This window comes from Anastrepha ludens, chromosome 2 (genome assembly GCF_028408465.1).
Source record: "Anastrepha ludens isolate Willacy chromosome 2, idAnaLude1.1, whole genome shotgun sequence".
NCBI lineage: Eukaryota > Metazoa > Arthropoda > Insecta > Diptera > Tephritidae > Anastrepha > Anastrepha ludens.
In genome coordinates, this window is record NC_071498.1 from 102647641 (window position 1) to 102673657 (window position 26017).

Here is a 26017-nt window from a genome sequence, read left to right on the forward strand (position 1 = left end):
TTTCTTATTAGGAATATTAGGAAGGTTCAGAAAAGTATAAAGATCGGAGCGCAAAATAAAGAAAAGCTTTCTGAACTCTCTCTTGTTGAAAATAAACGATGTCCAGATCAATACCATCCAATTCCGGCCGTAAAAAATCTTTAATCATCTCTCGATAGCGCAATCCAATCACCGTAACTTTTGCTCCACCTTTATTTTCGAAAAAGTAAGGTCCAATGACTCCGCCGGACCATAAACCGCACCAAACAGTCACATGTTGAGGATAGAGAGGCTTTTCAACAATTACTTTTGGATTTGCTGAGCCCCAGATCCGACATCTACCGAAATAGCGGGCTATTCAAAATAAAATCTTTTATTGGAAAGCCCTTTATTTGGTACGGTTTCTAAATAACAGCGGCATATTCTAATCTCGATCTAACAAAAGCACAATACAATGACACCCGGAGTACCCCACTTCGCCTTTTTAAATATATGTAGGTATATGAAAAACAAAAAGCAACTTTTTGTATGTAGGTATTTACGAAAGACCAGTATATAGGGAGCTAGAGTATAGTAAAAGTAGAGAGTGTATACGTTATATATGTAAAAGTATGTACAATCTACATAGGAATGTTAAGAAAAAATATTGGAAAGTGTTAACCTCGATTTATGAAAAAATAAAAACATAGTTAATAGAGGTGCAGTACGATCAAATGGCAAATTTAGTGTTAAAAAATGTTAAAATGCACATATCACAAACTAAATAAATATTTATGAAGGAACAAACCCCTTCAGATTTGTATGCCAGTTCATATATTTATATAACACATACATATTTATAGTTTACTGAATCTTTATGTACATGTACATGTAGAAATAAAACAGTAATTCTCCTCAACTGATTAGTTTTATGCTGCCTCGTTTTCAAATTATTTGATGTTACGTTTTTAGTTTTTAAGTGGACTGGCATTAATTCGTTTTGGAATAGTTTTTGCCAATTTTGCTTTTTTTTGTTGAAGTTATTTGTTTGGTATTTATGAAATTAGATGTTGTGATAATTATTGGTAAGAGGTTTAATGAATTTATTTAAAACAGTTGTTAGTGTACATAATATTATTGGTATTATTGATAGTTTTTTTAGAGCAGTATTTAAAAGTATGGTTTATAAGACAGTAATAGATTTTAAAAAAGTATTAAAATAGTGGCGTCGGGTTCAAGTTTTTGTTAATAAAAATAATGTAGTAAATTTATACCAAATGAAGAAGATAAAGTAACTAATCATAAAACAAATGTTCCAGTTTAATTAATAAGTATCTATGAAAGACAGAATTTTTTATTGAAATGAATGAATAGCAATGACAAAGTATGATTTGAATTGAGTCAAATTTATTAACCAATTTATTTGTATTGAAAATAGGTTTTTTTTATTTAGAATTTCGTTTGATTTCTTATGCATACGCACAATGTACATATGTGTGTTCAATTGCCTAACATTTGAAATGAATAAATAATATATATGAAAACAAACCGTTGCGTTTATGTTAAATTGCTTTTAGTTGGTTTTGAGCAAATGGATTTGGTTTTTTTAATATTTGAGTTTTTATTTTTTTTTCTACTTTATTCTCTACTAATTTTAATCTTTATATGTGTTTACTATATTTTAATAGTTGTGAAATTAGTTGTTTTGAAAATGAATATACATATATAGAATGTAAATATAATCCTCAAATTTCCATCTCTCTTGCTTAGAATCAAATCAATGGTCGGAAATCAACTGAAATTATAAACTTAAGAAGAAAAAAACTTAAAGTTAAATAAAAGTAAATAAGAAAAAAATGAACTGAACCGTTCGACTCACTCACGACTCACAGTGCAATTCGTCACTATCATCTCCGGGACCACAGTTTTTGACACCATCGCAGCGTAGTTTATCGGAAATGCAGTAGCCCACCTCGCACTGAAAGTGGTATGTTGATTCGCAGAGTAGTCCAATGGACGGCGGTCCAGGACCTGAGTCTTGTATTTCAGTCCATACAATGCGGAAGCCCTGAAAAAAAAATTTAAACACAAATTTCAATATATAGAAAAGACTAGCTGTTCCATTTTGGTAACTTTTTTACGTGTCGAATTAAGACCTCTTCTATTTGCCATTTCTCTGCTCGCTATCTTCCTCGGCTCGGCTCACTTGACGAAAAATTTGCATATGAAAGGAACAACCAAGTTATCGAGCAAGATTCGCCGCTAGCGAATAACTGGTATAACACACTATTTTACAAACAAATGTAATCTTAGGCAGTTCTATTCCAGGATATGTTTATTAATACCAGTTGCTTCATCTATTCGTTTGCTAACTCTTGGCGAATAGAAAAGGCTTTAGTTAAATCGTGAGTGGATTTTGTAGAGAAACAAAATAGGTCCAAAGAAAATGAAGGCTGCCTTTTATTTACACCGTAAGCTTTTCGAGATAGTTATGTGTTCGAGCTCGATATTTGGAGGGCTCCACCTATAGTTTAACATACCCGAAACATGCAACCGAGTTATTGATGGGTTGGCGAATTATCCAACAAAAGCGACATGTTACATATTTTATATATGAAAATAAACAAACAATAAAAGAGGTCGACTCTTTATATAATATTAAATGGAGGGTCGAGATCTAAAACTGTTCAGCTACAGAAAAAATTCTTCAGCTTAATAAAAAGTTATTGGGTGTTTGGCCGCGCTCTTCTTCCTATTTGAACTGTCCGTCTTGATGGTGTTTTCTAAATGTGACCTACAATTTCAAGCCCAGCTTTTTTTATGTTAGAAATACACACAGAGGTTTACCATTGCCGGCCGTGGCGCAATCGCTATTACAAAAAACGTTTTCTATCATGGCATGTTTCATGCCCGGAGAAGGTAGTCACGTACCAAACCATTCGCCTACGGCGGCCACGTAGTGGTATATTATAGACAAACATCTATTAAAGGCGATTAGTAAAGTTTTTTTAACGGTACAAAGCGAGTGCAGCTGGATCTTGGGCCAAGTTAACGCACAGGTCCATTTATCATTAATGTTGCCGCACCCATGCTTTAGTTAACGTCACGGGAACTCATCATGATGGTGTACAGAAGGTTAACAGTGCTGTAACCGCGATCCAGAACAAGTTACCTTCGATTCGGATTTCTGCTTCCAATGTTTGGAACAAAGATACTGATTATTGGGAAGATTGAAAATAGAATTTTACTCGCTGAATTTAAGAAAACAAAACTCGAATCTGAAAACCCTATACGAAATAAGTTTCCAAAATCTTATGGGCATCACTGATGAACAGTGCTATTTTATTGACAACTAGGTTTTTTTCGTTCCCACGCGTTTTCTTTTTGTTGTTTGGGATGGCATGGATTTATACTCGGCCAAATATTTGTGGGGCATGTTTATGACATTGTGTTTCCATCACTTATCTACAATACAGACAGGTAGATGGTAATCATCTCGAAATGAGATAAAGTGGGATTAGGGAATAGAAATCATTGGGTAATCTCTAGTGTGACTACTCGGACTCCACTGACTTTCCTGATATACACTACCGGTCAAAAGTTTGGGTTCACTTACATTATTTTGGAATTTTACTAAATAAAGTCGGCTTATTAGTGGTTTTGTTTTTAAAACGTGCGTTCTGCTACTAGTTTGAGTTTAGGAGATTGTTATTGTTTACAAAGTGACTGTGGGAGACGCGTAGATCAAGCATTAACGGGTTATGACTTACTGCATTCTGTCAATGCGTCAAGTGCCTATTACGCGTAACATGTTACTGCTGCAAAACTCGCTTCAAGAGTTATATTTCTAATTGTTGGTGTCATCTTTGTTATCAAAAAGGTAAGTAAAACAATTTTTTTGTATTCCAAAAAATAACTGTCTTACAAAAACTTACATACAAGTCGACGTTATACCAAAATTATCTTCTAATTATTAAAATTTAAATAAAACTACATATTTCTTGTTTTATTATTTAAAATCTGTCGGAAAGCAGAGCTTAGTGTAGAAACACGAGCAGTTATTGTAGCACTACATGGAGAAGGCTATTCAACGCGAAAATTTGCTTCGAAATGTAATGTCTCTCAAAATGCTGTCATGAGAACGTTACAAAGAAAGAGCGATACGGGGTGCAATCAGAGTCGTCATCGTTCTGGAAAGCCTAAAACTTCGTCAAATGGAAAGGATAAGTTCATATGTGTTGTAAGCAAAAAAAATCGTTTTCTAACAGCCCCGCGAACAACTCAATTCCTCGCGCGAGGCTCCAGTATCTGTTTCGACGGTACAGCGACGACTAAGAAACTACGGCCTAAAAGGGTGCGTCGCCGCCAAAAAACTTTTACTTCGAAAGCAAAATGAAGTAAAGAGACTTAATTGGGCTAAAAAACATAAAGAGTGGACAACTGAACAATGGTCTAAAGTCTTGTTCACGGACGAGTCCAAATTTGAAATTTTCAACAAACGACGCCGCCAACATATTGGCCGTTTGTCGGTGAACGAGTGATGAACCAATCTGTTGTTCCCACAGTTAAGCATGGTGGAGGGTTAGTGTTAGTCTGGGGATGCTTTGCTGGAGAAAAAGTTGGAAACATTGTAGAAATTAAGGGTATCATGGACAAAAAGTCTACCACAACATACCTCAAAGGCACGCTTTTCCATGTGGGAAAAGACTTGTGGGCAGCGGATTCGTTTTCCAGCAGGATAACGATCCTAAGCACCCTTCAAAATTTTGCCAGGATTACATTGCAGCCAAAGAAAATCAAAAACAACTCAAATATATGGAATGGCATCCTCAGTCGCCGGATTGTAACCCGATCGAGTCAGAGAAGTAAGAATATTGCAACCTACTAATACAAAACAACTTTGGACATTTCTACAAAATTGCTGGAATCAAATAACAGCAGAATCTTTGCGAAAATTAGTTGATAGGATGCCCAGAATATGCGATGCTGTAATAGGAGCCAAAGGTGGATATTTCGAGGAAACGAAAATATGAACAAATACTTGCGGGTTTCTTTAAAAGTTAACATATTTTGTATTAAACACAATTACTTTCTGTAAAATAACAATATTAAAAAATCTTTGACGAAGAAAATCATGATTATTTGAAATTTTTTGACAATTTTTCAAGTGAACCCAAACTTTTGACCGGTAGTGTAGGCCGGTGAAATGTACAATATTATTGGTGAATACCTTTGATCTCTGGCTATAGCAGACACGAATTAAACTTTAAAAGAATGGTGCTGAGTATCGGATATCAAGGAAATTTCCAATCATAAGACGATTTGTGGAATTGGCCCCAGCTGAGATCAAGTGATTTTGAGCACTCTACTTATCCCCAATAATTTCGTATTCATTTCACTTCTATATTAGGGCATTCGCTTGGTAAATTTTTTATATTTCTCCGTGTTTGACATTTCGAAATCCTACATTTCCCTCAATCTCGCATTATTCTCTTCTTCAGCCTCATATCATCGGTAGGTCTTAGTTTAAAATTTCTTTTTTTAATTTCTTTTAAATGTGAAGGTCAAACGTTCTTATTGCTTTAAATATTATTGTTGTTATAAAATGGCCCATATTCTTGTAAGACTTTATAATGAGTCTGTGTCGATCTACCACAGGAAAATGCTAGAAAATATTTTTTTCTTTTAGAGGTCGTTTCTCGGCAGGTAATAACAAACTTCGGTTGTATGGCTACTAAGGATCTTGTAAATTTGTAAACATATTTACCGGTGCACCAACGGTTTTGTCGCTGGTTGTGAAACTGATACGAACAGTTTGTCCAGTGGAAATGTAATACCACTGTTCGATTAGTGGTTTTTCACCACACAATTCCAATGGCGGTTGATCCGAATCGACGTTTACCCAAAGACGCAAAACAGCAGCAGGACAGCCACGATCTATACGAAAAAATGCAAAATTTTTTTAATCGTACATTTACGTAGATTGGCTGTTAAAATTAAGCGTATACTTACTTGCTGGATCGCCTTCGATTGAGAATTGCTCAAAGTTTATTGATAGCTTATAACCCGGACGCGCTGTCATTATCCAATTGCATGCCATCGATGCCATACCACGACTGGGTGCCTTATAACCGGCTGGGTAATTAGGTGAGGTGATAATACCTGAATCTTGATTGGAAAAATTACCACCACACTCGGCCACATCGGAACGAGGTGTTTCGAAGAAGTAGCGTGCTTTGAAACCGCTAGCCACATTCTCTTGATCCGTATGCAATGTGATGCGCAGTCCCACTGCACCCCTTGGGCTCTCAACGGGGCCGGGAGCTGTCAGACCACAGTAGCGACCAAGAAAACGATCGTTGTTATCACGATAAACAACATACATTTCCAGCCAGTCTTCAAAGCATGCGCTAGAACTGAAAACGATAAATCGAGAGGACAAATTGAGTGTTTCTGTATGTTATTGTGTTTTGTGTTTACCTACCCATAAGCTCCGGCCGTTGCATTTGAGTTACCATCCGCTTTAACTTTAAAATGATCGAAGACAATCGTGACTTGCTCATTGGGTTCGCCTAGAAACAGATACGAACAATTCGTGTCCGATGGATAGTTGGATGGATAGCGAGGACTGTTCAATTCGCCACGTTTCTTTGAACTGCTCACATATGTGAAGCTACATGTGCCATCGGGTGCTGCTGTCCCAGGTATTTTGTATTCGGTTTCAAATATATATTTACCCTTGAAACCACGACCCTGCAGTTCACCCGAGCTGAAAACCATTGCCAAACGGGGCCCATCACTGAGAACTCGTTGTGTTTCATTGCCACATAATTCGTAATCGAATTTGTCATAGGCATCGGCAGTTTCTTGTCCTTTCAAGTATATCTTAAGATAACCATCTGTGCAATTGGATCTGTGTAAGTAGAAAAGTTTGTAGATGAGTTTTTTTGCTTTAATTTCCTGCAGAGTATTGAGCACTTACTCGCTTCTATCCTTATGCTCTACCTTGGGTATATTGAAAGCTGAGAATTCTAGACGTACACGTTCCAGATGCTGAGCATCTTGCATACCATAAATGAAGTACCTTAAGGGAGTGATAAGAGCATTAGCGAAAGAATTTCAGAGTACTTTTGAATGAATGTTATGCGTAAAGTTTGAAAATAAAAAGTCAATCGGATTCGTATGAATTTAAATGAAATGGGGCATTTATATAAATACTTCTATTATATTAATCGAATACCTTAATACGTAGGTTGATATTTATATTATATTTCAGCCTTTGGAAACTTCCAGTATTACCAGGCACGATTTGACGTTTCTATTGAGAAGGTTAACATATTTTATCATAAACACACTCAGAACGTTTTGATATGTGAGGCATATTAGTGACGCCTACAGTGGCTTGAAAAATTTATTATTTTTCACAATGGATTAAAGAGATAATAACGCAATTATGAACTAAATCTGGAATACCGTAAGCAAGAACCATCGTTTAGCACCGTAAAAAACTGGTATTGTGTCAAAAAATATCGCTGCTGAACGCGAAATTATTAAGTAAGATCGCCGTGCCACGTATAGTGAAATTAAGAGATTCTTGGACCACAGTAGCATGAGTGACTTCAATAAAATTTAGCACCATCTCCTTGTGGTAAAAAGGTGTGTTCGAGTTATATTACACACAGTTTAAAAAACGACCTGGAAACGTTAATGAACAAAAAGTTTCGAAAATTGGTTCAAACCTGCATTGATCATCCTAGAGATTATTTTAAAAAACAATAAAACCACCAAAGCTCATTTTCAGCCACCAAAGCTCATTTTTATAGCAACCTGGCGTACGCCAAGGATGTATTCTATTCGCCTGTGCTGTTTTTGCTTGCTATTGGGGTTGTGTTTTAAGGGCGGAACTATTTCCTCATCGAAAAAACAGCTTAAGATGGAAATCTTTCTTAACGCTCACACAAAATTGAGGTTTTTAAAACCCAACGTGGTATTGGTTTTATTTTACGGTTACTGCATATGGAAGTGAACAAACCCATAAGTTCGAGCCTCCAGAATTTTTTAAATCGCTGCCTGAGGAAATTTTCCGAATTTTTTGGGCTAACACGATATCAAATATTGATTTGCTAAAAAAGGTGCAAGTGAAGTCTGTCGAAGTGCTCATAAAACGCCTAAAATGTAGGTGGATTGGTTATACTCTACGCTAAGATGAAAAATGTATTGCTCGAAAGTCACTGGAGGATTCCTTTTGCGGAACCTTGGTAAACCAATGGAAACCTGGAGAGGAACAGTCGAAAGAGAAGTTAGAAGCATCGGGAAGTGCTGGGGCAAATTAACCTACATTACTAAGAATCGCAGAAGATGGACTGGAAGAAGAAGAAGAGTCAATCGAAAAGAAGAGCAATCTAGCTGAGAAAAGATAAGATAAGGAAAGAATAAGGGCAATTGAGAAAACTATGCTGTCTAATACGAGTATCTAAGGCACTTTTCGTGTGAGCAAATGAAAAAAAAAAATGGAATGATGAGCTGTATAAGCTTTATAACATTAAAAATCGATTTCATAGAGTTAACCGTGTTATATGCATGGAAGAAGATGTTGCAGTAAAAATTTCCTTCGACTCAGGATAAAATACAAGTCCCAACTTCCCAAAGGTGGAACTTTTGATTTCGGTCCGAATAGACAAATATTTATGCCAAACAATACAATAAAGAGTTTTATAAAACATCTGGGACATGTTATGGGATTTTTTGAAGCCAAAGGTCTATGCCAGAAAACTGCAATCCACTGATGTCGGCTTCAGAGCCAACATAACCCAGGCCATTGCCAACGCTGCCGGTCTTGTCCCATATAGAGTGTTGTTGTACCATATAATACAAGAACTAGTCTGAAAATCTTAGTTATTAGTGCCAAATTACTTTTAAACTTCTTTGTTGTATGATAATTTTGCTATACAATTAAGTATAATAATAATAATACGAGTATAAGGCGAATTTTATTCTTTGAAGCGCGGCTATTGTAATCCAGGTAGATAGTCGGCGTGCACTCAAGGCACAATTGTGCTCGGCAGGCACGGGTGTATGAGGGTCGTTTGAAAAGTCCGTGCAAAGTCGGACAGATGACACTATTGGCGGGCATCGAGGTTATATTTAGTTAGTACCATCACTTGGAACAACACACATCAAGTTTCAGTCACATCGATCTATTTCTTTGTGTTTGGCATTCGTTTGAGTCGAGTGATTTTTCTTTTCCATCATGACAACGCACCAGCTTACGCCTCAGCAGTTGTGGTCGCAAAATTAATCGAAATAGGGTTCCAACTCGTGTCATATCCCACCTATTCGCCATACTTGGCTCCCTCGGATACCTCAGGCCTGTATTTGTTTTCCTATTTGAAGAAATTATTGGCAGGAAAAAGATTTATTTAAATGAGGAGGTAATTGCAAAAACGAATGGCTATTTTCCTGACTTGGAAAAATCCTATTGTTCGGAAGGGATCAATAAACTAGAACAGCGATGGTCGAACGGAGACTATGTTGAAAAATAAAAAGGTTCACCCCAAACAATTAAGTAGTTTTTATTTTTGCACGGACTTTAGATTCAGCAGAAAGTGTATTAATTTTACATAGAAATATGCGATTAGTGCGTTTTTGATTGATTTTTCGTAATTAGTAGTTTTAAATGTGAAATGAAATCAAACAATATCTTCTTTTCCCGAAAAAGATGATACAAAAACGTTGCTATATAAGAATAGAGCAAGAAAAAATCCAAACATCCACAATATACAAAGTGAAGTTCAAAATATGTAAACAAGACGACAGGTGCTTTGTTCTGATAACCTCGAGTTTATTTATTCAAAATAGTCCTCTCTGACCTCGATACACTGTTTTGCGCGATCTAAAAGCTTTTCGAAAGAGTATTTCAGGTCATTGGATGGCCCTTTCCTTGGATATCCAAATTCAATTTTCCGAATAGGTAGAAGTCACAGAGGCCATATGAGACGAATACGGTCAGTGATTGATGGTTCAAATGCGATTTCTAGTCAAAAAATCAGTCACAAGAGTGGATCGATGAGATGGTGCATTGTCATACAATAAACGCTAGCTTCCTCCTTCGCGGTATTCAGGGCGCATTCGACGAATGCGTAGCAACAAAAGCTTCAAAACGCCAAGATAGAAAATTGCATTGACGGTTTGGCCCGTTGGCACGAACTCCTTGTGGACAATTCCCCAAGAATTGTAAAAACAAAACAGGATCGACTTGATTTTTGATTTCTCCAAATGCGATATTTTAGGTGGTAGCTCGTCTGGGGCCTTCCACTCGGCTCTTTGACGTTTAGTTTCAGGTTCATGTAGGAAACCCCACGATTCATCGCGAGTTACAATGTTGTAAAGGAAGTTCTCGTATTTTCTCGCCTCTTTATTGAGGTCTTTCGAATTTTGAATTCCGAGCAATTTTTGGTCCTCAGTTAACTTCTACGGAATGAAACGTGCACAGACTTTTCGTAAGCCCAAATGATCAGTTAAAATGCGATAAATCGGTGTTTTGGAGATATTCAACTCCGATTCCATGAACTTCAACTATGATTTCGGTTAATTTTTCATCTCATAAACAAAAATCAGCTGAGCATCGTTCAACCTCACTTCTTGTAGAGCGTAGAAAATGCCAAGCATTCGCCTGGTCAGAGCATAACAATTTGCGAAAAGAAAACGAAAATTTTACAACCCTGGGACGAAAGTTTTACAACACCATAGGACAGGCGTAATTTACAGAAGAGGAAAAAATGTAGTATTATGGAAACCAGATCAACGAAAGATCAGTTAGTAGAAATTCATAGGAAACTTTGTTATCAAAATTATAAAGAGAATCGTTAAATAGCCACTTGTGTTTACAAAAAGCTCCGCTACAGCAAGCAAAACAATATCAATAATGTTGGACTCAACTTTATTGAGAAACAGCAGTTTTCGCGGAAAAGTTATAGTATGCCGTTTTCGGTAGCGATGTCATAAATATTGTATTTTTTTAATTTTATTCACAATATATATGTTTATATATATATATATATATATATATAAAGGTTGCCAAAAAAGTCTTGCGGTATTTCCGCAAGCTTGTCTTTGCAAGCGCGTAGTTCTAGTTGTATTCGTTGCATCGGTTCACGCTAGAGCTTTTTGGAAAGCTCTTTTCACGTGCTAAGACGTGTTTGATTAATTGTTGTTTGCTTTCAGTCGTTCGTGAGTTATAGCGTCGCAAACATGGAGCAAAATAAAGAGAAAATACGGCATATTTTACAGTACTACTACGATAAAGGCAAAAATGCATCTCATGCTTCCAATAAAATTTGTGCAGTTTATGGACCCGATACAGTTTCCATTTCCACCGCACAACGATGGTTTCAACGTTTTCGTTCTGGTGCAGAGGTGATCGAAGATGCGCCACGGTCCGGAAGGCCTGTCGTCAAAAATTGCGATAAAATCGTTGAATTGATCGAAAGAGACCGGCATAGTAGCAGCCGTAGCATCGGCCAAGAGCTGGGCATGAGTCATCAAACCGTTATAAACCATTTGAAGAAGCTTTGATTCAAAAAGAAGCTCGATGTATGGATGCCACACGACTTGACGCAAAAAAACATTTTTGCCCGTATGGATGCATGCGAATCGCTTCTGAATCGCAACAAAATCGACCCGTTTTTGAAGCGGATGGTGACTGGCGATGAAAAGTGGGTCACTTACGACAACGTGAAGCGCAAACGGTCGTGGTCGAAAAGCGGTGAAGCTGCCCAGACTGTGACCAAGCTTGGATTGACGGCCAGGAAGGTTCTTCTGTGTGTTTGGTGGGATTGGCAGGGAATCATCCACTATGAGCTGCTCCCCTATGGCCAAACGCTCAATTCGGACCTGTACTGCCAACAACTGGACCGCTTGAATGCAGCACTCATGCAGAAGAGGCCATCTTTGATCAACAGAGGCCGAATTGTCTTCCATCAGGACAACGCCAAGCCACACACATCTTTGGTGACGCGCCAGAAGCTCCGGGAGCTCGGATGGGAGGTTCTTTTGCATCCACCGTATAGTCCGGATCTCGCACCAAGTGATTACCACCTATTTCTGTCCATGGCGAACGAGCTTGGTAGTCGGAAGTTGTCCTCAAGAGAGTCCTATGAAAATTGGCTCTCCGAGTTTTTTGACAATAGGGAAGCGAGCTTCTATAAGAGGGGCATTATGAAGTTGGCATCTCGTAGGGAACTCGTCATCGAACAAAACGGCGCATATTTAACTTAAATCGCATTATTATAACCAATTTTATGAACAATTGAAAATTCAATAAAAATACCGCAAGACTTTTTTGACAACCTATATATATATTTATTCCCGTAATTCCTAGGTGGAGCATAAGGCCTCATTCCAATATTATAATATTGCACATATTAACAAGTTTTGGTTATTTATTTAGTTTAGAATTTTTTTTTTTGTAAATATAATATATGATACAAAATTAAAAAAAATCAACAAAGTTTCATATATATTTCAAATATTATGGGTATGCAGTTTTCCTCTGACACTGGTTTTTATTTTCTCCATATAAGAAATGAACGAATTTGTTTTTCTTATGTGAAAAAATGCGGAACATTTTCAGGAAACAAATTATCAAAAATCTACGAGAGTTTTGAGCCAATTCAAATTTGTTCTTTATTGTACCAACTAGCAAGTACATCACTCAGACACAATTAAGTCCTTGTACTGCAATCGGATTCCCATTTAATTTTTTTTCAAATCTACCCGACCTCCGAAGAAATCTGAGTAGATCTTGTGGGGCCAAGGAGCCAAGATGGTCGCTTCTTAACACATCAGTGCCAAAGACCTCAAGCTTCATTCGAGCGAAGGCGGGGCAGACGCACAGGAAGTGGTCCGCCGGCTCATCCTTCTCTTCATAAGCTGGGCAGAGTACACTGCCTGGGATGCCTATCTTTTCCATGTGCTTCGCCCACAGAAAGTGGCCCGTCATCAGTCCAACCAGCCGTCTGCAGTCTCTTCTGCTTAATGACAGGAGGATTTGCGACAGTCGATCGGACAACAACAGATGTTACCGTTTAGTGTGACATACTAGCTAAGGAGTCAGAAGTTTCGTTACCCACGATACCCACGTGCTCCGGGACCCATGTTAGCAGCAGGCTTTTATGTCTACCGACATAGTTCAGCCTGGATTCACATTAATATGTGGTTGGTTGTACTACCATTTAACTGGATTTAACACTGTATCACCATTTTTTTTAATTCTGATTGAAATGTGTGGAAGTTTTATGAATTTTTGTAAATCTTGTATAAAGTTTAAAACTTGAATTAATATAGCCTTCGTTATAGAATGAACTATGTTTTATAGAAAAAAATTTTATTAAAAAATAAACGCGTAAATACACAAATGTTCTTAATATGCTAGGTTTTTATAGTATTGCAACGGGGTATATATTAGCTGATACTAAATTAAGTAAATAGTGTGGAATGGAGAAATAAGACTATAATGTTAGACGTGATTTTTTAAATAATAATATTAAAAAATAAATTTTTCTAATAAAGCTAAAAATAAAAAATATCGTACTAAGACCTCTCTATACATAGTATTGGGTTGGAGAGAAAGTTCTGTAGTAATATATTTTAAAGAAAGTATTTGATTTCATTTATAAGAATATGTATTTAATGTAAATCAATTATATGTGTTTGCTCCGTTAATTCTTACAAGTTGTTGTCATCTTACGGGTAACCTGTAAATTCCTGTTTTGTAGAAGTTCTCGTCCTTGGAGTTCAAATAGTCACCAACTGCCTTAGAAACACTTCCAAAAAGCTTTACATTTTTTCCGTTAAATAATTGTGAAGAGATCTGAACAGGTGCATCAGATGGTGCAATTCCAGGTGAAAACGATTGGGTGACTAAGGACTAAGGACTTCTCATCCAAACGCTTTCAGTTTTTGTTGTGTCGCCATTGCAGTATGCAGTCGAGCATTATCATGATAGAACCTTATTACTTTTCTGGACGCTAATGGTGGCCTGTTTTCTTTGATAGCCGCATTCAGTTTAACCAGCTGACTGCAGTACAGATCCGCGTTAATGGGTTTTCCCTGTTTCAGCAACTCGTAGTACACTGGACCTTTCCTGTCGCACCACAAACGTAGAAGAACTTTTCGTTCACGGATACTGGTTTTGGAACTGTTGCTGATGATGGTCGTGGTTTGCAGGAAGATTTTTTTCTCTTAATATTCGCCAATGACACACTAGCCCAATGCTTTTTTATTTACAAGAAAATTCACTTTATGTACTGACATGTTTTTCACTTTGAATATCACAAGTAAATGATGAACAGTAAAAAAGGACTCCTTTCACATTATACAGCAGGTAAAATTCCAATGGCTCACTAACCATTTTTTTATTTATAAGAAAAATTACCTGCCCATTTAAAATACGACAGAACTTTCCCTCCAATCCAATATTTTTAAATAACTTTTCAGAAAATTCATTTGAATGCGTTAGTCATTAGGCATTACATAAAAATAAAAAAATTCCTAATAATGGGTTTCTACTTAAATCTAATTTATTTATATATGTAGATATACAAATTTCATAAAAAACTGTACTTACCTACAAACAGTTTTCGGTATATATGGATAGGGATAATTAGGTGAGAGCACATAACCCGTTGACTCCTTTCTCGATAATATCTTTTGATCACATTCCGAGCCACGTATGTGAATGCCATCATTTTCACCTAATATTTACATGGTTATAAATTTTATTTTCAAATTTATGATTTTGTAATGTACGCCGATTAGATTTTATTTTGAAGCGAAGCATTGTTGTTGTATTTCAGTATGGGTTATTTGTGGAAAGAAATGTTCGGGAGATTTTGAAAATAAAATGGAAGAGAGGTTATTATTAGGTTGATCGATATGTATCTAATAAACGGGCATACGAATTTTTTAGAATTTAATTTATAGTCTTTTTCTACAAGTAAATATAAATTTTCTAATTATAAGGTTGGTGTTAGTATAGAGTATTTAGTGAACTGTAAAATGCAACAAAAATCTGCGCTCTGTACAATATGATCTACAATCACATACAGTTAGCTAAAAATGTTCTCGCCATTACGCGAATTGCGCGTATTAACATACTCATACATATGCATATGTACAAGTATGTACTCGTATGTACATGGAGCTACTCAAGAGAAGCTGCTGAAATTCTTTGATTATTAAGTAGACTCTTTTGAGCAACTCCACGTGCATTCCTTGTTGTTCGCTTACAGTCTGCAAAGAGTATCTTCTCTTCATAACATATTTCAGTTCAATTCTCCTTCTATTAAAATGTTTCAATCCACGTATCTATGATGGACAAATCTTCTAACTATTTTTTGCGCTAAATAGTATATTTGAATTTGAAATAGGATGTAGAGTCTGAGTTATGTCGATCCACTATTTTCTGAAACTTGCGGTTTATTCTATTCTCTATATGTTATTGTTATTCAATTAGATCTATGGTCAAATAGTTGACTTCATCTCATTCTCGATGGAAATACTCTTAATGAGGTCTTTGCAATTAAATTATGAAAATTCTGTCACTTCCCTATATAAGGCTAAAGCAAACCACCGACAAGAAATCCCTGGTGTATCAAAAGTAAATCGTCTACAAGGCTGTGGGATCATTTTAAGCATCTCGGATGTATTTTAAAGTGAAATATGTTGTATAAGGTATTTGTTTGTCTTTCTTTACATAATTTTCATAAATAAGTTTTCACTTAAGCATGAAAATATTATTCGTTCATAGACTAACAGTTTTCGATTATCTCTCTCTCTATCACTTTCTCCAATCCCAATGAAATATTACTTCAAAAGTCGTTCTTCAGTTCATAGAGGAGCGTAATCAGTCAAGCAACATAGCCATTCAAATCAAAACAATTTCTTACAAGAAAGAAAAAATTTAAAATAAGGGGCAACAAATTCTTGTTTGGCTCATTGGCTCATTGGCTCAATAACTCTCAATGGCTTACAAGTTGAACAGATGAGAGCTGCAACGGTGTATTGAAATTACCACTCTACTTATTCAGAATTGTTTTAGGATTTTGTTGGAACATGACTTATAACAGCAAAAGCGTCAATAATGAAAATAGTAGCCTGAGAGTATGACTGAGGGGTATGCCAAAATTCTACATACATATGTACATCCATCTGATTTGGTTCATTCAAGCAAAGCAAGCATTGAAAAAGTAGCTATAAATTACCGTCATTCGAAAATTCACTTGATCAATCGTCGGTGCTATTACATACTATACATCTGATTGTTTATTTCATGGTTTGTCGCTGTTCAAAAGTAATAAGTCCGTGAAAAGAAATATCTTCTGATAAAAATCGGAAATCTTCAGAAAAGAAAATAAAATGATTGTTAAAAACTACGAAGAGACTAATTCGTAGAAAATAAAAAGTGAACTGTCCTCCAAAGAAGCTATCCAGAAGAGATGTAAGCTCCATTTTAAGAGAAGTCGACAAAAATCCGGGAATGGGTGCTGCGAAATTGGTCCAACATATCGTCGATAAGTCCAGAAAAAGTGTTCAACCAAGAACAATTAAAATACCTCTTAATAATGGCGGACATCTCAGCAGCACACTACGTAAAAAGCCTCTAACTTCAGAAAAAAACCGTCGCCTTCGGCTTGAGTTTGAACGGACACATATTGACAAAGATTGAATAAATGTATTTCTGGCGAATCGAAGTTAATATATTCGGAAGGATTGAACCGGCTAAAATATGAAGGGGAAGAAATGCTGAAAGATGAAGAAATGTGGAAAGATGACTTTTATTCAAGCTACTACGGACCGATATAAATATTAAACCATATTGGAACAACATTTGTAGCCCACAGTAGAATGTTTGGTCCTTGTTATAAATTGTTGTTGAATGAATTGTTAAAGAATGAACTTATATTACGCGCTCAGGTAACTAAATATATCGCCGAAGTGTCCGAATTTAAATCCGATGGAGCTTTTAGAGGCAAACATTCGACGAAGTATAGTAACTGACGCAAAATCGGCGAAAGATAGAGTTGGTGGAGGCATGAACCAAACAATACGAAAAGAGCTAACCCAACTAGCTGGATCAACGCCACGACGCCTTTGATAATGGTAATAAGTATTCAAAAGAGCTAATTTTAAAATGAATAAATTGGGTTTTTAAGCTAATTGAACTGTATGTAGACTTTTGTCACACCCCTTTTTTATTGCTTTGTTAATTTTTTTGTTATGAAGCAAGTGAAATAATTAAATTTTTGTAAATTTATGAATAAATAAGAGTTCCGCAGAAAACCACATCAACAGTGTTTTCATTTATTGTATACTTTCTGGGAAATAAGAAAATAAGTTGCTGTATGTAGACTTAAATCCCTCTCTGTACGTATGCAACGATAAAGTTTAGAATTTACGGCGACGATATTTTTAAAATTTAAATGATGTTTCTACAAAGGCACTTCCATAATCACAAAAGAATATAGGAAGCATTTGGTCGACATCAGCTTATGGCTTCATAGTTCGGTAATTCCGATTTACGCTCCTCTAGACAATTAGTGTTTATTCGCTTGTTGCTAAAAATTAAAAAAAACGTAAAAAAAAGTGTATGAATATGAAGCTCAGAATGCTTGATTGACCTATTTTTTATTTTGGGCGGAGACGAAGTATAACTTTATGTAAGCAGACCACAGTTAATTGAAAGAAAAGTTGCGTTTAAGAATATTTTTTTGGTTCTATTTCATGTTTGTGCTACCGCCGCAAATCTGGGAACGGGAAAACTTTCTCTGGAATATTTTCTAGCTATTCCTCAGACATTTTGCAAGTTCAAGTTTAATAATTTAACTCTTAAGCGCTTCTCTATTCAAAACTTTTGCAACGCTTCCATCCACATAAAGAAACTTGTATATTGAATATAAATTAAAGATTTATCAATGTTTACCCTTTTACTTACGTATAAAATCTAATTTAACAAAACTTTCGCTAAATTCATAAATTCCTTTAAAGCCACGATTTTGCGTATTTGCTGTTCTCGGCAATGTATAAAAATGAACAAAAAGGCTTGATTCGCTTGAGTATAAAACTAAATTCCTTTGTTGTCCGCAATAGGTACCAATCAATGCTGACGAATTGTCAGGACCATCATACACTTTGACATAGTCAAATGGGCAGCTGTTGAAAAAATACGTATTTCAATTAGAGTAACTCAATTCAATAAACAAACATACATATCAAGCACATTGGAGAATTAATTTGTGATATTAAAGCTTGTATAGGTACATTGAGGAAAAATCTATCAAGGCACTTTGATCGACTAAAATATCCTTTGATATGGACAGATATGCCCATAATTATCGTTTATTTTTCATATATTCAGTGCTCTTATTATTCATTCTCTTATGTGCATGTAGTATTTTTCTTATGTATGTATGTAATTGAATAAGTTTGTCCAGCATTCAGAGGTACTCACTGTGGTCCACCAAAAAATAGATCAAAATCACGAAATTCTAATCTAACTCTTTGATTCGACTCGCCGAGGAATTGATATGTGCAAGACATATCTTTTGGATAGGCACCCGGATAGGTTGGCGATATCAGTGCCCCAGTTTTATTGATACTCATGCTAGGCGTGATGGTATAGGAACATGGTGAACCCGCTATTGGTATACCAATTTCATATTCAGCTGAGAGAAGGAATAATTAGTTATCGTAATTGATTGTTTAATATTTGTTTTATTTCTGAATCAATATCAAAATTTGTAGGAGTTAGATTTGTCAGTACTTACATGCATTTATAAATCTATAAGTTCCCTCGAATAAATCGGGTGTCGATACATTTTTATTGGTAAAAAATGAGATGGCTATAGCTCGGTACATGGAAATACGTCGTCGTGGCGGTATTGTACCGCAATAGCGTCCACCAAACGGTGAATTTATTAGTTCAGCTGGATCTGATGATTGCACTTCGGAATATATATCCATGTACTCGTGAACACAACTAAAAAATTAAAATATACGATTTCATATATGTAGGTAGAATACATGCCTTATATACTAATGGTGATTTCGTTTTCCACAAAAAATGTTGCCGTTTCATTGTCTTCTATTTTTTTCGTGTTGGATTTTAATGGGAAAAAAAATTCTGTGTTCGGTCCTAAAAATGCCACATAAAAAATAATCAAAATAATAAATCAGCGCTAATATCATATTAAGAAATGCGTGGATCAGCCACGCTTCTTGATGGGAAAAAATACCGTTGAAGTGAAGCAATGGCTTGAAAAATGTTATAGGGAGTTCGCTCCATCAGAAACAACAATCAAACGATGGTCAGTTGACTTCAAACGTGCTCGTAGAGACACCGATGACGCAGCGTCCACTGCGCCCAAAGAGGCGGTGACACCAGAAAACAAAAATTAAAAAAATCCACAAAATCGTTTTGAATGATCAAAGCTGCGAAGTGAAGTTGTGGGAGTTAACTGACATCGTAAAGATATCAAAAGAACGTGTTGACTTTAATAGGACTATGAATAAGTTCGTGCGGTTTTTTTCCGAAATTTGAAACTTTATTGACGTAAAATGGTTACAAATTTAATATTCAAAATATTGTCCATCGCTTACTACTACTTTTTCCCATCTTTCTGGCAATTCACGGATTCCCTTTGTGAAAAATTCGGTCGGTTTTGCCGCAATCCACGAATCGATCCATTTTTTGACTTCATCGTAATTACGGAAGTGCTGGTCAGCCAGGCCATGTTGCATCGATCGGAAGAGATAGTAATCGGATGGCGCAAGGTCTAGACTATACGGCGGGTGGGGTAGGACATCCCATTTGAGCGTTTCTAAGTATGTTTTGACCACTTGTGCAACATGTGGCCGAGCATTGTCATGTTGCAAAATAACTTTGTCGTGTCTATCGGCGTATTGCGGCCGTTTTTCTCGCAGTGCTCGGCTCAAACGCATCAATTGTCGTCGGTAGACATCCCCCGTAATCGTTTCATTCGGTTTCAGTAGCTCATAATACACAACACCCAGCTGGTCCCACCAGATACACAGCATAACCTTCAGGCCATGAATATTCTGCGCCGACGTCGATGTTGAAGCATGGCCAGGGTATCCATACGTTGCCCGACGTTTTGGATTGTCGTAATGGACCCACTTTTCATCGCCAGTCACAATTCGATGCAAAAAACCCTTTCTTTTGTGCCGTTGAAGCAGTTGTTCGCATGCCATAAAACGGCGTTCAACGTCTCTTGGCTTCAATTCATACGGCACCCAATGGCCTACCTTTCGGATCATTCCCATGGCTTTTAAACGTTTGGAAATGGTTGATTGATCAACTCCCAAAGTTTTTGCAACCTCTTCTTGCGTTTGAGCCGGATCTTGATCGAGCAATTCCTCCAATTCGGTATCCATGAACTTTGGCGGCGCACCCTCGCGTTCTTCGTCTTCCAAGCCAAAATCACCACTTTTAAAGCGTGCAAACCACTTCTGGCACGTTCGCTCAGATAGAGCATGCTCACCATAAACTTCCACCAAGATACGATGACTTTCGGCTGCTTTTTTCTTCATATTAAAATAATGAAGAAGAATTCCCCGCAAAAACACATTATTTGGCACGAAATTCGACATTTTCAAGTGTGGTAAAAATATTGTTGTTTACGCTTCAAATAAAAAACTTATACTGACGTTTGTGCCTTACGACAGTAGCTCTCCAATGAATGTTTGGAAATGTGGATCGATGGAATAATAATCAAGTTACGCCATCTGTTGTAAAACCGCACGAACTTATTCATAGTCCTATTAGATTGAATGATCATTTGACTATGAGAAGGCTCTGTTCAAAAAGGGTGTCGCGTTTGCTTACTGTTGACCAACAACAAGAACGTGTTGATGATGACAAAACTATAAGTATTTGGCTCCCAGCGACTAATGGAAAATCTAAAAATATGCTTGCCGGTAAGAAATTTCGCTCGAATGAAGAGGTTATCGCTGAAAGTGAGAGCTATTTGAGGCAAAAGATAAATCGTTCTACAAAAGTGGTTACTGATTACGCCAGTTCAGTAACACTATTAAGAAGCGAATCAAAAATTCGATATCTAGTCAGGAACGGATTACATTAGTTGTAAACTTTGAGTTAACTCGGACATCTGTTGCAATCACAAGCTGGTATTATCCTGTGAGGTTCAATATAAAGAAGTAGACGACAAATTGAATCTTTTTACCATCCAATGGTCAATTATAGGCCTAGGTTTAGTGAGACCTAATGCATGCATTGAAGACAAAAAAGGTCTAAAACCACCCACACGAATACTTTTTATTCAATTAAATTATCGGAAAATCACGCCACTGATTACTGAAAAGTTAGAAGGGATGTAGCGAAATTTTCTCGCAGTAAGACGGATGTTTTCTTTTTAAATTGAGACGAAAGGTAGGTAGGAGAACAAATATGTGTCTTTTGAATTGTAACTGAATTCAGTGTATTTGTTCGGATTTTGCTAGTTTAAGGGCGTTAACTTTTAAATAATCACAAATAGTTAAAAACTTCGTTGGGATTCTAGGATTGACAACCTTAAATAAGCTGGAAAATTTCGATACAGGCAGGAGAAATTCAAGGAACATAGGATTGTTGGAAGAAACTATATATTTTCCAATATAAATGAAGAATTTCGTGAACAATCTCGCTTGAAAGATGCTATCAGCTCCAGTGGTTTTCGTGTTGACCGAGGTGGTTGTAGTTATGCAAGAAGATTCAAATGAATGGATTTTAGTTACAAAATTGGGTCGCTTTGTCCGTAATGGAAAATTACATGCGTTAGAAGAAATCGACCTTTACTTGTTGCCTATTGAAGAGTTTGGAATCAAATATTTCTTTGTCGGTTCACCTCTATGCAACGAGGTATTAACAATGATACCTGTTCAGAAGTAGACTCGTGGTGGCCGATATACCACTTTCAAAGCTTTTGTTGCCATTGGAGACAACAATGGAAATGTTAGCCTTGGCGTTAAGTGTAGCTACAGCTATTCGTGGTGTTGTCATCATTCTAGCTCAATTGTCAGTCGTACTTATTAGCAAATTTTGTTGGAAAGTGTTGTTTCACATCCGATACTTGCTTAATCCCTACTCCTCGCTATACTGGCATTGTATCGACGCCTGCTCCGAAAAAGTTGCTTATCCTGGCTGGTATTTTAGTATTATTTTACCTTCCGCTCTTGGTTCAATTGGTATTTTGGGTAACTTTGCCAAAGCCTGTGATTATTTGACTTCTGGTTTGTGGAAGTAGATACCTTTAGGACTACTTTGAACCAAACATTTTCTAGTGTTTTGGGTGTGAAGCTAGGTAGCGCCCCTCGTCATAAAGGCGAGGCTTAAGCGCCAAGTTTTAATTAACAAAAGCCTTCTTGAAAATTTTGTAAAAACAGTGATTAAAAAGTATACATTTTGATGAAAATTTATAGATTTTTTTTTAATTTTCGCAAAAAGAAATCCAAAAAAAATTATTAAAATTAAACGAGAAACAAATAGACTGTCAAAGCCTGCCAATAAGTCCTTATGCCACAACTATTTAGCGGAGCGAATCTCTGTTTGGAGGAAGTACGAGCGCCGCGGCCTAGTGTGCGTGATGTTCAGTCAGGAAGTTATTTTATATTTTCTTAGTAAATATAATAAATATGAGTAAGTAATAACACTATCAACTATTAATTATTTGTACTTACGCTGGCAATTCACCGACGGCGGAGCCGCTATATTAAAATGAAGAAACAAGAAATGTAATTACAAGTTAAATATTTAAAGTTGCTAATTATAATTCAGTTTTTCAGCAGTGAATGTCTGGGCAGACACATACATAAACACACACATACCTTTCCATAAAGGCCTTACATTACAGGGTACATGTGTTAAGTACGTGAATTACCCAAAAAGGAAATATATTTATAAAGGGTGGGTCAACGGCTGGCTTCTTTTTAAAATGACTGTTCCATATTTCCCTTAAATTACTTATTAGAAATGATGGAGTCTCCAATAATTTCATTAATGACGCTGTCTTAAGCTAAAGCATGTAGCCAAAATGTGAGGAAGTGCCTCGTTTGTGAATAGTTCATATAGCATCGATCTTTAACGGCTTCCTAAAAAACTAAGTCTAACGGTGTAATATCAGAGCTCCGTGGAAGCCCTTGTTGGAATACGGCCATTACCAAAAAGGCTGATTGACGATTATCGATCGGACTCGGTGCGCAAAGCAACGATTGTTCGGTAACTTGTGTGGCGTAAAAAAATTCTTGTCATTTTCACATTTTTTATTAAAATCGCTCTCGTTTTAAGCTGTTCCAATATACACATAGCGAAGAGATAACGAATCGCATAACGAAGCCACACTACAAAAAAAAAATTCAGGCCCAGAGATCAAACCATATTTATTATACGCCGTTTTAGGTAGTTGAATTCCAATCTGAGATTCAGTTAACCCTACCAACTGAGAATTTTTCATATTCTCAAAATATTCTGAACAATTAAGACATATAACCTTAAGACTCAAACTTCCTACGCCAAATCCAATTAACCAATTCTCATAGACATTTTACTCAATGATATTTCAACCTAATAAACCCATGAACCTAAACCAGATAACGAGCGCCCCCTATTGTTGCCGTCATCTCGAGGATAAACTCTGGATGCAGGCACATACAAGCAGGGTTTAAGGCCCATGAACAAATTGCCTGTGATTTATTCCCCCAGTTATGAAGTTAAGGACCGCCGTAGCTGAATTTATAGGTGTGTGACTACCTTTCGGAAGTGCACGAGTTTGAACTCCGAGCATGAAGGACCAATTGGTAGAAAAAGTTTTTTTCTAATAGCGGTCGCCCGTCGGCAGGCAATGAAAAATTTCCGAGTGTATTTCTGCCATGAAAAAGCTCCTCATAAAAAATGTGTCTACCGTTCGGAAACCCCTCCATTTGTTGACAATGGTGAACCACCGAGTCTATTTCTGCTTTGCATTTGTGCAACAACATCAAGATACACACGACAAATAGAAGGAGGAGCTTGCCCAAACACCCAAAAAGGTTAAGGGAGGATTTATTCCCTTGGTTATAGGGATGCGGAGTTATAGGGTTATGCGGATAAAGAAGCCTACAAATGAGTATATGGTCTGATCTCTTGGCCAGAATATTGTGTTTTTTGGTTGTTTGTGTAATCATTTGACTTCAATTTCTTGGCTATTAATACCTAATCCCAGGTTTTTATTTCGAATTTCCTCTCTTTGTTGTGAGTTGTCCTCTCGATTCGAATGAAAAAAAATATCCTGTGATGTGAATTAATTTGTGAATTTCTGGAACTTACTTTTGTAAAATACTCTTACAAAACGCGGCAGATGGATTTCTTTTAAAACTATTTTACATTTCTTCTCAAAATTCGCACTGTTTCAGTAACGTAGCTTACACTTCAGTTTTACTACCAAAGTTAATATTTTGAAATTTTGTTCAAGCATGCCGACATTCTGCCCCGTTGTTTTGCGCGTGACTTTCGGTGTCAAGGTAAGAAATGATTTAAAAAGAAACCGAAAAAGAAATCGATGGCCCACTCTATATTTTTTCATGACTTACTCTGGTGGACTTCCTCTTAAATTAAATGATGTAAATAGTACTTCGACACGTTGTCCGGGTCCTGCTAGGAAGGTGTACAAGCATTGACGCGAATGATTTTTGTGATTGTGCAGCAGCGGAGCGGAGAATGTGCCATTTTGTGGGCCACCAATGCGTGAAACGAATGTCTGGTCACATTCTGTGGAAAAGAAAACGAAAAAGAAAAGAGAGATATGTAAATGCGAGTGAAATCTGATAAAGAAATATGTATGGGTGAATTGATAGAGAGGATAACTACAAATACAGCCATCGAATAAGAAAATTTATGTAGATTGCTTTTTAATGAAGATAAAACGCAACAAAGAAACCCGTTTCGAAACGGGTTAACGAGAAACTAAGTAGGAGAGCGTTACAAAAAAGGTTTACTTGTAAGGAAGACCATAACATTATCGTTGAGTGGCGGAGTAGCGTCAAGGATTGAGAATACTCAAACGCTAGGTGTTGTTTTATTCATGTGTAATTGTTTGTGGTAGTTTTACTATTGACTAGAGTTAGTTGGCATCTGCCAATTTTATCTCTGTTTTTCTTTTCCTTTCAATTCCCAATTTCGCTGACAAAAGATGACTTTAAATTGGTATCGTAAATCTATATCTCCAGCTTTACGAGTATTTTATGCACATGCAGTTTTGAATTTCAATCAATGCAAAGTTTAAGCACATTCACACATACATACATAGATAATATATGGAGAACTACAAATGCACTGAAATTGATTCATTGTCAATTTATTACAAATGCATTAACAATTGGCATTCCAATGCAACGGAAAGCAGAGAAGAAAAACAACGCAAAAAGAAAAGATAAAAAACAACAACAACAAAAAACAACATTTAGAAATCGAACTAAAAACGAACACAACCTACTTGGCGTTTTTGTTGGTCTTGGCAGAGTTTCCAAGTAAGCCACAACGGGTATCCAAGGATGTGCCACTGGATTGGGGCCGCCCCTTGCTCTTAATTTAGAAGCAGCCTCAAAATCGTACGCCACTGCCGAGATAGACAAAGTAAAGTAAATACAAACTTACATACATACATATACACAGACAAGGAGAATAAGTGAAATATCAGTAACAGAAATGAATATATGTAAGTAGGAAGTATGTGATGAGGCCAGTTTTCTAGTGTAATTTCAATCGTGGTGAATTCAAAACTCAAATCGAGCCGGAACGATTGACCCTTTAAACATGGGTTAGCTGGAAAACAGAGCAAAAATTTGCCTGGGAAACTATTCCCAAGAAGATATCGCGGATGTGGAAGTTGTTTAGAAATCATGTTAAGTATGCATGTACATATGTGTAGCCATTCCGGAAATTCTGCAGAAAATATGTATGCAACAGCTTTTTGTCATACATCTCTATATCTTATAAGACAAACTCTTAAAA

At 36.5% G+C, this 26017-nt stretch overlaps 1 protein-coding gene across 10 annotated transcripts in view; it reads right to left on the minus strand.

The window, feature by feature from the left end:
* Window positions 1-26017, minus strand: part of LOC128854956 (tolloid-like protein 1) — a 64279-nt gene that overhangs the window by 19248 nt on the left and 19014 nt on the right. For 3 of the 10 annotated variants that reach the window (XR_008453658.1, XR_008453661.1, XM_054089479.1), the window contains exons 2-12: window positions 24598-24775; window positions 22711-22737; window positions 18783-18994; window positions 18467-18680; window positions 17951-18168; window positions 14585-14711; window positions 6941-7042; window positions 6443-6871; window positions 5971-6374; window positions 5726-5895; window positions 1849-2026 (exon numbers count right to left, since the gene is read on the minus strand). Coding sequence is in view for 6 of the 10 variants with exons in the window: in XM_054089479.1 (XP_053945454.1) it covers window positions 1849-2026; window positions 5726-5895; window positions 5971-6374; window positions 6443-6871; window positions 6941-7042; window positions 14585-14711; window positions 17951-18168; window positions 18467-18680; window positions 18783-18994; window positions 22711-22737; window positions 24598-24775 (2259 nt within the window). In the remaining 4 variants the exon portion in view is untranslated. Of the gene's footprint in view, window positions 1-1444; window positions 1783-1837; window positions 2027-5725; window positions 5896-5970; window positions 6375-6442; window positions 6872-6940; window positions 7043-14584; window positions 14712-17950; window positions 18169-18466; window positions 18681-18782; window positions 18995-22710; window positions 22738-24597; window positions 24776-25499; window positions 25616-26017 lie in introns of those variants that run through there. The other 7 variants (XR_008453660.1, XR_008453659.1, XM_054089484.1 and 4 more) reach the window with 6 other exon arrangements.